A 14,709-nucleotide genomic window follows, 5' to 3' on the forward strand; every position below is an offset into this window, starting at 1 on the left:
GGTAGGTTCTCAGGGCCTGTCCGAAAACTGCAGTTTTCTAAGCCTTAGCATGACTACTACTATATCTACATTAGTCCTTTTTCTCATTATTTCGGTATCAACTCCCCCCTTTTGAGCATTCTTCAGATTTTCTGCAAGGATGCTCAATTCTTCAAGTTGTGGTTTCTATGTAGAACGGTGAGTCTTCTTTTCGAGTTGGCAGGATTACTTCTTTCCGGGTCAGTGCTCTCATGACACGTCGAGTATTAGTTCCCTCTCTGGCAATCATTCCTAAAAGACATCTATACATAATCATGCATACTACAATAATTAATACAATCATTATTACATATTGTACAATTGATGATATCCAACCAGAGACTTGGATTCCTAGGGAGCTAAACAGTGCTCCTACCCAGTTATGTTCAGCTTCTTCCTGGACTTCATGCACTTTTGTTTCAATTTGTTCCAATTGACTTATGTCCTTTTCTACTTCTTCTGTGACATTTGGGATATGTATGCAGCAATGATCAACCTTTCCTTGGAGGTATCCACAGACTCCATGTTCTTTTAATAAAAGCAAATCTAATGCCATTCTATTTTGGATTGTCATTCTTGTTGTTGCCTGCAATTGTAAATTTAGATCCTTAAATCCTTTCTTTGTAACTGTAGCTAGCCTCTCAGTTTGTCCTAGCAATTTGTACAGCATCTCCCGGTTTCTATATGTAGAAATTGGTGCAAACAAGGATTCCAATACCCACCCAAATTTAACTCCTGATGAGGGTTCATGCCATTCATCTTCATTTCCCTGTCCTAGTTCTTCTGCTACTTATTTGTTTCTCTCTTTGCTCGTGACTGCATCTCTTTCTTCGTTAATTTAGACTGTTTCCAAAAAGGACATAATGTGGGAACCCCTAAGGTAATTTGTGTTACAGGCCCGTCTAATGGCAAATGTGTTGTCCATTGTCCATGTCCCATAATCCATACTAAATTTCCTGGACTCCTGATAGTTGTATCCTTACAGCTCAAAGTTTTACCCTTCTGGTCCTGCGGGAAAGCACTTCCTGGAATTGTATGGTTAAGTTTTCTACACTCACAACCCCATTTTATAAGCATTCTGACCGGTGCCAAACTAATTTGATTCTCTGGAGTGTCACAGGTGAGAATTTGGGTGCAGTTCCAATTTTCTTTTGTGGCGCTCAAAGTTTTTGTAGATGTGCTGGTTTGAGATACTTCTGTGTGAGTGGCATTTCTGCTTCCCGTCCATTGGACACACCAATTAACTTGTCCAATGTAACTATAATGTTCTAATATGCTGGGGCCCCATACCGTTTTCCAACTGTCCCACGAGGATTCCTGCCGGGATGAGTTCTGGCATATCATTTCATAATAGCTTTCATTTTTAGGTATTCTTTTCTTTTGCCAATGTGGTAGAAAACATTCCCACTTAGCATCTTCAGGTTTTACTTTTCCCCCTGTCGCTAATTGAATTCCCCAATCCCTAATTTGTCCTAACCTTCCATGGCTAATTAGACAATCCTTATAGGTTAATATTCTTAATGTTTCTCCAACCTTTTCCCATTTTACTTCAATTTCGATTTTATTTCGTAATTTTAATTCACAACTTCCATTCTTACCTCTTTTTATTAGGGGTAAATTTCCTACTGGAATCACTCCCCAAGGGATTGGTTCCCCTGCAGCTTGTGGCAGAGGTAAACATGCCGTTATTTTTGATACGTTTTGTATTTGTCCAAAATCTCGAATTAACCCTACTACTAAATTTTGTTGTTCCTGGTTTCTCTGTAGTGCCAGGCTTGTATCTCTCAATCCATTCCACATATTTACTCGTGCACTGACTGGTATTACCTGCACCGAGTACCCCCTTCGGGTTTTATTTTCCTTTAAAATACCTACATTTATGTCCCCATAATCAAAGTTTTCTCTAATCCACACAATGCATGAGAATTGTCCTACCTGATCAGCTTGCATATGAGATATTGTCAATGTGGTGTTACCTCTTTGCTGTTCCATATCCCAAAATGTCACGATTCCTTCTGTAAATACTTCGTCTGTGGTGATTTGTCTCCAGGCTACCTTTACTTCTTTTAATCCAGCTCTCTGGTTGTCAGAAAACAAACAGGTTAAATTTATTCCCGCACCTTCTGGCACCATTACATCTGGCTCCGGAACTGTAATTTTAACAAATGCTTCTCCCACCTGCATTATACAGACTAATGTTAAAAGAACTAAGTCCTTGCCCTGAACACCAGCTTTGTTGCAGACAGAGGCTGTACTTCCCATCTTGACGGGACCTTCTTGATTCGAGTGTAGTGAATCCAGTTGTCGATCCCTTGGACTTTCACTGCCGTGTAGGTAGTCATGATCACTTGGTGAGGACCGCCCCATACTTCTTTCAAGGGTTCTGTATTCCAGTTCTTTACATATACTTGATCTCCTGGCTGGATGTCATGGACAGGATTTTCCAAGGGCAGAGGCCGGTTCCACTGCAATGCTCCCCGCAGCGCTGTAAGGACTTTATTTAAAGACAAAATGTAACTCAACAATACTTGATCTCCTACTAAGTGAGGGTCCCCTTTGTAAGTTGCAGCATGATATGGCTTGCCATACAAAATTTCGTATGGACTTACTCCTATCTTTTCTCTGGGTTTAATCCTGATTCTTAGCAAGGCTAGAGGTAGTGCCTGGGGCCACTGTATCTTTGCTTCCTGACAAATTTTCTTAATCTGCCCTTTTAATGTCTGATTCATCCGTTCTACCTGGCCACTAGATTGTGGTCTCCAGGGCGTATGGAGATCCCAGGCTATCCCTAATACTCTGGCTACCTCTTGGACTACTCCAGCTACAAAGTGAGGTCCCCTATCTGAGGACATTCCTAATGGGATCCCAAATCTAGGAATGATTTCTCGTAGTAAGGTTTTAATTACTTCCTTTGCCTGGTTAGTCCTGCACGGGAAAGCTTCCGGCCACCCTGAAAAAGTACACACATACACCAGTAAATAACGGTACCCTTGTGCTTTTGGTAGCTCTGAGAAATCTATTTGCCAATAGTCTCCTGGTTGCGGCCCTACTTGTAACTTTCCTAGTTGTACTTGCCTTCGTGTCACTGGGTTATTTTTAATACAGACAGGACACGTGGCGTTAATCCGTTTTGCCATTGTTAACATCTGGTTGGAAATCACCTCATGTTTTAAAAATTGTACCAATGCGTCTGCTCCCCAATGGCACTTGTTATGTTCGATTTCTAAAATTGTTTTCATTACTTTTGTCGGCAGTAGAACCTGACCTACAGCTGTGACATACCATCCTTTTTCATTCTTCTGGGCCTGGAGAAATTGAGCAAGCTTCTCATCTTCATGTGTATACCATGGTTTCTGCTCAAGAAAAGAAGTTGCAGGGTTAATTCGCACTGGCAATAAAGCTAATTGTGTCCATACCTCTCGGGCAACCTGTTTGGCAACTCTGTCAGCCAACTGGTTTCCTTGGAACGCTTTTCCCTCTTCCTTTTGATGTCCTTTTACATGCATCACTGCCACTGCCTGAGGTTTATGCACTGCTTCCAATAGTGCTAATATTTGTTCTTTGTGCTTAATTTCTGATCCTTGAGAATTCAACAGTCCTCTTTCTTTCCATAGTGCTCCATGTACATGTATTACTCCAAAGGCGTATTTTGAATCAGTCCAAATGTTTACTCTTTTCCCTTGACTCAATTCTAAGGCTCTCACCAGAGCATGTATCTCGGCTTTCTGGGCTGAAGTTCCCGGGGTTAAAGCTTGAGCTTCTATTATTTGTGTCAAAGTCACTACTGCATATCCCGCATACCTGGTTCCGTTTTCCACAAAGCTGGATCCATCTGTAAACAGTTCCCATTCCGGATTCTCCAAAGGCTCGTCTTTCAGGTCCTTCCGGCTGGCATACACCTGTTCAATGATTTCTACGCAGTCATGTGTCAATTCGCCTCCTTCTTCCTGGCTGCTGCTCCTAAGAAATTCTGCTGGGTTGAGATGATTAGTTATTTTTAATTCAATGTCATCTTGTTCTCGGAGAAGTGCCTGGTATTGTAACATGCGGCTTGATGAGAGCCAATGCCCCCCCTTTTGTTCCAAAACCGCAATGACCATGTGGGGAACAAATACTTCCATCCTTTTCCCCAGAGTCAATTTTCTGGCTTCCCGAATTAGAAGCACTGTTGCTGCCACAGCTCTAAGACAACCTGGCCATCCGGCACTTACAGTGTCTAGCTGCTTTGAGAAGTACCCCACCGGGCGCTTCCATGAGCCCAGTTTTTGGGTGAGCACCCCTATTGCCAGTCTCTGTCTCTCATTTACGTATAGTTGAAAAGGTTTTGTAAGATCTGGCAATCCTAATGCTGGGGCTTCCTTTAAGGCTTGTTTCAGACTCTGGAATGCTTTTTCTTGAGTTTGTCCCCACTGAAACACAGGGCTTTTGGCTGCCTCATACAGGGGTTTTGCTTTTAGTCCAAATTCTGGGATCCACAAGCGGCACCACCCTACCATGCCCAAAAAGGATCTTAACTCTTGTGGATTTCGTGGTGTGGGTATGGTGCAAATTGCTTGTATTCGATTAACCCCCAACTTTCGCACCCCTTGTGAAATTTCGCAGCCTAGGTAAATTACTTGGGTTCTTACCAGCTGAGCTTTTTCTTTCGATACTCGGTATCCAGCTTGTCCCAGCATATTAAGTAATCCAATAGTGAGTCTGAGGCAAACATCCTTTTCTGTGGAGGCTATAAAGATGTCATCAACATATTGTAGGAGAACATATAAGAAAGGTGATTCTTTTACCTGAGTCGTCTTCCATTCTTCTAACTCTCGAGCCAATTGATTTCCAAAAATAGTTGGTGAGTTTTTGAATCCTTGTGGTAGACGCGTCCAGGTGAGCTGCTTCTTGCGTCCCGTGTCTGGGTTCTCCCACTCAAAGGCAAAGTATTTCCTACTTTCAAGTGCCAAGGGGATACAGAAAAATGCATCTTTCAAATCAATCACTGTGAACCACTTAAACCTTTCCGACACAGCTGTCAACAATGTATACGGATTAGCTACTACTGGGTGTATATCTTTAGTGATGTTATTAATTGCTCTTAAATCTTGAACTAATCTATACTTACCATTTGGCTTTCTGACTGGGAATATCGGAGTATTGAATTCTGACTCACATTCCTGTAAAATTCCCAAGCTAAGAAATTGTTCAATCATGGGTGCTATTCCTATTCGTGCTTCCAATTTCAAAGGATATTGTCTTACCCTTACTGGGGAGGCTCCTTCCTTTAGTTCTATTACAACCGGTTGTGCTGCTTTTGATTTTCCAGGTACTCCTGTTTCCCATACCCATGGTACTACAGCTTGTTCTATTTCTTGTGGTATTTCTGCTGCTTCAACTTCTTTTACTACAAACAACTTAGCAATATTCTCCTCAGGAAATTCCAATCTTACTCTACCTTTTTCAAATATTATCTTTGCCTCTAACATTGACAATAGATCCCTCCCGAATAGCGATTCTGGGCTATTTGGCATATATAAAAATTGATGATCAAATTCTTTCCCCCCAAATTTTATATCTAATGGCCGCAAAAATGTTCGTTCCTCAACTTGTCCCGTAACCCCCACCACTTGGATAGTAGAATCACTCAAAGGTCCTAGCTTAGTGTTAACAGCTGAATATGATGCCCCCGTATCTACTCTAAATTCTAATGGTTCCCCATCTACTTCCATTATTACCTTTAAATCCTGGTCTAGTCAGCTCTGATTTTGGTAATTCCCCATCATGAGGGCTTGGGCGACACCTTGGGGATTTCCCGGGAAAGCACCTGTATTATTCATCAATCCCTGATTTCCATTCCCGCTGGCTATAATTCCTCCCCCAAAACCCATGCCTTGGTTGAGAGGACACTCATTTTTCCAATGTCCTCTATTTTTACATAGAGCACATTGATCTATCCCTAGCTGTATTCTCCCTCTTCCCATATTAAATTGACCCATAAGTCCTCCCGCACCCATTGGCATTCCCCCCTTTGCTATTCCCCTTCCCCCTCCTCGTCCACGTCCACGACTCCCCCCTCTCATATTATTTCCAGCCGCTTGCTGTAACACTGCCAACATAGTAGCCTGCTGTTTCCTGGCCGTTTCTTTTTCCCTATTATTATATACCTTCCATGCAACTTCCAACAGTTTATCTAAATTCCGAGTATCCTCTCCCTCCAGTTTTTGTAATTTCTTTCTAATATCTTCCTGAGACTGCCCCATAAAAATTAATGCTAGCTGTAATTTTCCCGATTCCTCTTCAACTTCTAAATTAGTGTATCTACGAGCTGTCTCCTTAAGCCGCTCTAAAAAGGTTGACGGAGACTCATTCTTTTCCTGCCTGACCGAATACAACTTAGACCAATTCAAAGTTTTTGGTATTCCATTCCGTATTCCTTCTGTTAACAAATCCTGATAAGCTTTAAGTCTCCGAGACCCGCCCGTCGAGTTGGGATCCCACTCCGGATCTTCCCTAGGTACCAAATCATTTACTGTACCATCCACAAGCCGCAACCTAATCATTTCTCGTGCTTTCTCTGTCATAGCTTTAAACACCATTTCCTTTTCAGTAGAATCCATTATTGTGTCTAACAAAACTTGTAAATCATTCCAATCTGGGTTCTGAGTCTTAATTACCATTTTTACCACCCGCGCAGTTCGTTCAGGATCCTCCCGATACGCCCCCGCTGATTGTTTCCAAATTAGTAAATCATTCGGAGAGAAGGGAACTTTCACTATGACCCGTTCCCCCTGCGGCCCGACAGCTTCACGGAGCGGAACCATTAAATGAGCACCTTCTTCCTTTTTCTTCCTTTCCACCTCCCACCGCCCTCTCCGAGTTCTTTCACATAAGGGGGTCCGAGGTATATCAGTGGTTTCTATTTTTGCTTCCCGATCCCCCCTTTCTACCTCTGGCATACTTTCTCCACGTTCCTCCACCGGAGGGGCACTAGGGGCTATCAGCAAAGAAACATCCTCCTCAGGTTCCGAAAACCTAACCGAGCATTCCTTCTCTTTCTGCCAACCCTTACATCCATCACAATTCTGCTTTAATGTTTTCAAAACCATGATCCCACACTCCTTTTGCCACTCCGGTTTATCTTTCAAATAATAAAAGAGGTCTAGATACGGTATTTCATCCCATTTTTCATTACTTTGCAGAAAATGCATCAGAGGTGTAATAATGTCAGGATTCAGTGTACCGTTCCTAGGCCATTGCATACCATCGGGTTCATATAAAGGCCATACATAATTACAGAAATCAATCAATTTCCTTTTACTTAGTTCTTGACCAAAATTCCCCACATTCCAATGTTGTAATAAACAGCCCAAAGGCGAATCGTCCGGGATTTCTATCCCAGAACTTGCCATAGTTCTAAACGTTTTTAAAGACATCATTTCACCTCTTTTTTTTTTTTTTTTTTTTTTTTTTTTTTTTTTTTTTTTTTTTTTTTTTACAATATACACCACACAACACTCACACCCTTTCCACAAACCTTGCCACACTGCACACCACACACAACACTCACACCCTTTCCACAAACCTTGCCACACTGCACACCACACACAACACTCACACCCTTTTCCACAAACCTTGCCACACTGCACACCACACACAACACTCACACCCTTTTCCACCAATCCACCAATCTTGCCTTTCTCGTCGCCGCGAGTGGCAAGTGCTGAACCTGCGCAGTCACTGCCGCGTCTGACGGTCAGCGCCTAGGCTTTTCCACAACCTTAAAGACGTCTGTGACCCCCGTGCGGAATCGCCGTTCCGACTTAATCGGCAGGCCCCCCCTTTCTCTCAATAAAAGAATAAAGCACCTTCGGGCTTACCTCCAGGTCGTCCGTCAGGCGCGGGGTCGGGCACGGGTTGATGTTCTCCCCAGAAATCACCTGGTGCCGGCGTGGAGTGGATCAGCCCACGAACCGCCCCAGCCACCTCCGGAGTCCCATCTGGGTCGCCAGAAAACTGTTGCCCGATGCCCCAAACAGAACACAAACTAACAGAGTTAGTTTATGCGGTGCTTTATTCAGGGCCCGGGGAACCTGCGGACTAGCGTCCAAAGTCAGGATCCCACAGCTCCCTTTTTCCATCAGGTTTTTATACCTTTTTACAAAGTGGTTTACGTGCAGAAATACACATTCTTCAAAACAATACAGATACATAAATCTTGCAGGTATCATTCCTAAAAGTTATAAATTCTGCATGCTTGTCTACTTAGAACTATAGGCTACCCCCCTTAATCCCCCTTGTATGTTTGCCTACTACTAGAACCCTTTATTTATTATTATTATACTTTAGCCTTATCTTGAAAGTTTCTAGATGTCCTATATGCCCTACTAAATCCTTTGATTATTGTTTTCACAGTTCTAAATGTTCTATATGCTCTACTAATTCTTTTCACTATTGTTTCACAAGGTAGGTTTTCAGGGCCTGTCCGAAAACTGCAGTTTTCTAAGCCTTAGCATGACTACTACTATATCTACATTAGTCCTTTTTCTCGTTATTTCGGTATCATGAGGAACAGGTGGAAACAGGACGTTTCAAGGCACAGCAAACCATCTTTGTTGTTATGAACACACGCAGGGCAGCCCATACTGACCAGTCCATTGTTCTTCCATCTGTGGGAGCTTTGTTGAGTCAGCACCCCGTGACTAGTTGTCATGAGAAACCAGTCCTGGTAGGCATCACCTGCGGAACAGTCACTTGGCGTTCCTCCCATCCCTGGCCAGCGCAGGCCTCAGGCGAGGGTCGTTGGGCAGAAACAGACGAGAGGCTCAGACGGACTCTCACATCACCCCGTGACCAACGAGCGTTGCTGAGAAACTCCATCAGCATGATGTTGTGACGTTGTAGCATCTTCAGGACCCGTCATTGATAGCATATCCTGAAAACAGGGACAGGGCAAACAAAATCAGGGGATAAGAAGGAAAAGGGAAAAGGGAAACAATAAGGAAGGAAAATAAACAGAAAAAATAATAAACCAAAATAATCACAACAAAATTGATTAGAACAATTTTCCAAACAAATCACAATCATATGTAACTTTCAAACAAATCAATATTAAAGCAAATCAATAAAATAACATCAAAAGAATTAAAATTAAAAGAATTAAAATTAAAACAATTCATTAAAATAACATCCAACCATATAAAATGCAAACAATTAGAATTAAAGCAAATCTGTATACGTATATATAATATGTTTTTATTATTAAAACAATTATTTTCCAAAACCATTTTCAATCGAAAGCTTAAAATTACTAAAAGTAATCATACCAATCATAACAAGCAATAAACAATTCTAATCAGTTTGGTGTTAAAGGCCTGACATTTACTGCTCGTGTAATTTGTCTGGTGTCAAATTTAGGGATATCTTTAGCAGATGGAATAGTGATCAAATTATGTGCTTCCATTGTTGATGCCAATTGTGTCAGCCATTTTACCATTCTCCAATTCAGGATGTATAGAATGACTGACAAAACAAAATCGATCAAAATCAAACATACAATAATGGGATGATACAATTTGTTTAGGATGCCGGTAGCAGTAGGTGACCACCCAAAAGGAGTATCCCACCTACCTGAGTTCAGCATCCCCTTTTACCCTTTCTAAAACCTGATGTATTTCTTCCACATCGTGATGAACTGTCACCTGGGTCTTCTGACCATTTTTCTTGATTTTCCCCAAAATCCCAATTAAGTCCTGGTGAGGCAACAATTGTTTAATCAAAGTGAGGTTCATCCCGATGGGAGCAGGCACTAACTGATGAATCAGTGTAAAATTGGATTGCAAAAGGTGATAAGACATAACCTGAGCAGTGTAGGAAAAGTCACAGCCCATGATTGTGGTAAAATTACAAACACAAAAATTTAAATGATTTTTTAGATCCACTGTTGCATTTTCTACAAACACTAAGTTGCAAGCAGTTCTTACACACACATATCCATTTCCTATATGCACCAGCACTGTTGCAGGAGTCTCATCAAGGTGTATTTCAAAATGACAGATATTTTGCTCTGTGTCTAAACAGATGTCTTGGGCCACAATGGCATTGCTTTCACAAATGAAACCCAGTTGCTCCCAAACAACACAAGATTCCAAATTAACAGTTTGCCATTTCTTACCAATTTGACGGGCCCATTATCTCTGCTCGAAAGGATAGAGAATAGTTCCATCGTGATTCAATCCTAATGCAATGATGGGGTGTATCAAATGCACTGAAGCGTTGTGTGTTGTCAGCACAAAGGCTGTGGCTGTGTTTGTACTGGGGTTGTAGGTAAAGTTTACCAAATTCCACCAGGACTGAAATTTCCTTTCAAAATCATTAGCATTGTCCCAAATTATTGTCCGGATTTCAGTAGGGAAGATGCCTTCTTCCCTTTCCCTTATAATTGAGGCAACAACTGTTTGTATCTAAAGCTGTTCCTGGATGCAGCTGAGGGCTAAGGAGATGTTGTTTTGAGCAGTACCAAGAGCATCAATTATCAATTTGTGATCATTTATATTTGCCTTTTCCCAATCCGGTAAAATGTTTGATAATAACCACTGTTGCATCCCCAGGGCTGTTAAAGAGGACTGCAGAGGTTGTTTCAATTTGGTCAAGTCTCTGGTGGTGGCAACCAATTTGTTCATTAATACCTCTGAATCAATGCTATTTAAAATTCCCAATCCTGTTCCCACAACACCAGTTATATCTCTTGTTTGTTTCTTGAAAGGATCCTCCTGGTTTTGCAACCAGGTTGTTTGTCCACCCCAAGAAAAGTTGAATTACCTGGCTGAATTACTGAGACATTGTTTTGCATTGGCAATTTCACTTGTTAAAAGACCATGCTGAATTAAACAATACTGGCTGTTGGCCAGTTTTCTTAATTATGTAAGGCCCAATTTCAAAAATTTTTAGGCTCAGTATAACCGGTGGTTGGGTAGTAGGTGTTACAACATTAAGTTCCCCTTTATATTTTGTATTGTTTTTCCCAGACATAATTTTTTGGGAAAATTGTACAACAGTTCACTTTTGATTTTGAATCTTCACAAAATAAAACACACCTGTAAGGTCCTGTGCCATAACTGTGTACAGGTTCAATGAGGGATTCAGCAATTAATCTTCACGTTCCATGGTGTTATTCTGTGAAAATCAAACACAACAGAATCTGCCACAAAAAGACAGGAGGTTAAAATGATGGAGCTATGCAGACAGAAATTCTGTTAACTTCCCAGTCATTTTTCTGCAAAGAAGGAAGCCACTCTGTACCTCCTTTAAACACAGCATAAGAGTCAGTGTAGTTGCAAACAAGAGAGGCACTCTGCACTTCAAGCTGGAAAACACCTCAAATAACCATCAGGGCTCCAAGCCAAGAGTCACCCCGTCCCCCAGCAATAATTTGCTCAGCAGAAACATCAGTGAACAAAGAATTAGTGAACAAAGATTGTTTGGGGACGAAAGCAGAGGCTACTTTAATTACTGAGGCAGGTTTGTCATAGCTGTTGCCCAAGTTCTCAGTTTCTGTTATTGCCAGATTTTTTACAGTTCCTTCTGTTACTGAGGATTTCTGGGCCACCCCGTCAGGGGGGGCAGTCCCAGTCTTCAAAAACTTCACTTCCTGAGAAGGTTATCGAATTTTCTCTGAGGCAATTTGCAAGTTAGGGCTTTCTAGGTGGAAAATTATTTTCTGTTGCACATCCCTCACTTCTTTATTTTCTTCTTCTCCTATCAATACATCATCTATGTATTGGTACACAGCTACAGTGTCAGGTTTGGGTTTTTGGATTGGCCATACAGGGAAGTTTTGCAAGTCCTGTATAACCGGTTTGAGCCTTTTTTTGGCAACAGAGGGAACAGAGTATTGTTTTACATTTACAGATAATTGCATAGGTGATTTATGGCCAGCAGTGAATTTTATTTCCTGTATAATTTGCAAGCAGGCAGCTTTTTGAATGTTTTCTAGGAGTTTGTCTGGGGTGCCAGTTATGGCTAGAGGATCACCTCTTTCTAGGGGGCTAAGTCCCCCAGGCCAGTAGGCTGCATGCTGTGTCAGAGACCATGGAACACGAGAATTTCCAGTTGTTGAGAAAACTCCAGGCCCCCAGTACCCACTGGCTTCTTGTTCACTTAATTTAATTTGATCTTCTCCAGTGAGTGAAACTCTAAAAATATACTCAGTCTCAGATTCTTGTGGGAGACGTGAGTATTCTTTCTTTAATTTGGCCAATTCAGTAGCAATGTATGGTATTTCTTTGGAGGTTATGTGGGGGTCAAAATCCTCGTTGTTCACGTGTCTATATTCCGTTTTAACGAGAGGTCTCATTTTAGAGCAGCAATTTTCCCCACAATTTTTTATGTGTACTAGTTCTCTCTGTGGGTATATCTGCTTCATGTGATATGTTTCCTTTTCTTCTCTGTCATTAGGTGTATCTGCATGTTGTGAGACGTGATAATTGTAGCAAATAGTTGTGATTTCTTTCCTGCTCTTGTTGGTTTTGCAGAGTTTATACCTGATTTCTTTTCTGCTATAGTTGGATTTCAAGAGTTTCTACCTGATTTGTTTTCTCCTGTAATAGTTTATGCAAAGCTTCCACCAGGTTTTGCAAGTCTATCACTGCATTTTCCTCACTCACTCGTTTAAAATGAGATTCTACAGGAGCTGAAAGACAAGTGCCTAGAACTGTGGAAAGTATGGTTTTAGTTTTCTTGCTCAGTTTGAATTTTGTTTCATGTTGCAAAGAATGTATTCTATCAATCACATTTTCTAAATTAAACAAATCACTGTGTGCCCAGTCTTCCCCCCCTTGGGAGGGTCTGGCATTATACTTAGCTAGTAAAGTGTAAAATGCAGCTTTATCATTTTCAGACATTTTTACAAAGGGCCTAAAACCACTCTCAGGGAGACACACCTAAAGTTACACAAAAAGCACAGCTGAAACTGTGAATCCCTTCTCGTCCCTGGAGCGGGTGAAGAGACACACTACTTGGGAGGTACTAACTTAACTAAAAAAACCACTTGTCTCTTCGCGATCTCAAGAAGTCAAATACAACAACTAAACAAGAACAATAACAATATTCTGTGAGTTACAATTATGTGCAAGGGGAAAAAATCACTTCAGGGAGTCAAGACTTAACACCCAGACTTCTGCTGGGGACAACCCCCTCTCTTCCCTGGGTGGCTGAGGGGACCAAAGTGCTTGGGAGGTTTTCTTTAGTTGCACAATGGTTGTCTCCTCAACTACACCAAGCAGCAAACAACAAAAAACACAAGTCCCATCTTTTGCTCAGTTGAGATCCTTTCAAAAAAATTCTCCGATAACTGAAACGGAGTTGATTATCCACCTGGGTCTGTGTGCAGATTGCGGGAAGAACCCAATACCACCTCCCTTGCTTTCTAACACTGTTCAATCCTTACGGCACTGACAGGCTAGGTGAGGCTGAAATGGCACAGGTCTTCCCCTGGTACAAAGTGCATAGAAAACCCCAACTCCTCCAGTATCTGGAATTCAATTGCTGAGTACACCAAATAATGTCACGGTCTGCCCAACCCGAGCGGGAGTCGTGACTGGTTCTTTTATGGATCTCAGAGCGCAAAAGACACAGCAGGGACAAAACCAGTTTACTTCTACAGAAATGCACTTTATTTAGTGCCAACCAAAATGCAATAGTGGGACAGAGAGAGAGAGAGAGAGATTGAGAGAGAGAAAGGGGACTCGAGATTATAGCTACCAGCACCCCGTGACTAGTTGTCATGAGAAACCAGTCCTGGTGGGCATCACCTGTGGAACAGTCACTTGGCGTTCCTCCCATCCCTGGCCAGTGCAGGCCTCAGGCGAGGGTCGTTGGGCAGAAACAGACGAGAAGCTCAGACAGACTCTCACACCTTGGAGAAGGCTTGAACAATTAAAGCATAAAAGTGAAACAGATATAAAACAAGAATAAAAGTTTACCGTTCAAGAAAAGATATATTTTAAGCACACAGAAATATGTAATTTGTAAGCAAAGCAATATATTAAATAAGATAATAAAAGACTTTAAAGTTTAGTAAGAGAACCTGTTATAAATTTAGTTAAAATTTTTAGATATATTCATCTCAGTTTGTGAAGTGTTATACGATTGACTGAAAAATGACGCATTTTGGCAAAGCCGTGAAAGGCAAAGCAATAAATGATTGGTATAAAAAGACACTAGCAAGCTTTGTAGAAGTATTTGATTGGCTAAAAACTAACATAAGGCATTATAACTGAGAATGAGGCAGCTTCTGTTAGAGCGTTGGATATAGCACCATTAATATCTCACCATTCTATGAGACTGATGCCATAAGGCAATAAACCATCTTTTACAATATCTCTCATTTGCCCTGTTCCTCATAGTATTTATATCCCAATACTGTGGTACCAAGGAGACCCCTGTGACACTGCAAGGCCTCATGGAAGAAAGAGGCGCCCGTTGTGACACACCAGGGAATCGTGCAGACAAGAGGCCATTGTGACACTTCATAATGGAGACTGTTGAGACACTGCAGTCTTGTGGAACCATGGGGCCATTATGTCATTGTGCAATCCCATGGAACCAAGGAAAGCAGTCTGACACTGCAAGGCCTCATGGAAACAAGGAACCATTGTGACACTGTGAAGCCCCATGGAAACAAGAGGCCAGTGTGACACAGCTGAGCCTCAT

General features: G+C 41.7%; 1 protein-coding gene across 1 annotated transcript; it reads right to left on the reverse strand.

Moving 5' to 3' along the window:
• Positions 1–1,958: 1,958 nt before the first annotated feature.
• LOC306816050 (uncharacterized protein) lies at positions 1,959–4,299 on the reverse strand. Its single transcript, XM_079332547.1, has 3 exons — positions 3,820–4,299; positions 3,301–3,371; positions 1,959–2,968 (listed from the first exon to the last, which is right to left on the reverse strand). The coding sequence occupies exons 1-3, from the start codon at positions 4,137–4,139 to the stop codon at positions 2,226–2,228; spliced, it is 1,134 nt and encodes a 377-aa protein (XP_079188673.1). The 5' UTR covers positions 4,140–4,299; the 3' UTR covers positions 1,959–2,225.
• Between the last annotated feature and the right edge of the window lie 10,410 nt (positions 4,300–14,709).

The sequence above is a fragment of the Erithacus rubecula genome (genome assembly GCF_903797595.1).
Source record: "Erithacus rubecula genome assembly, contig: scaffold_351_arrow_ctg1, whole genome shotgun sequence".
In the NCBI taxonomy this organism is placed as follows: Eukaryota; Metazoa; Chordata; class Aves; order Passeriformes; family Muscicapidae; genus Erithacus; species Erithacus rubecula.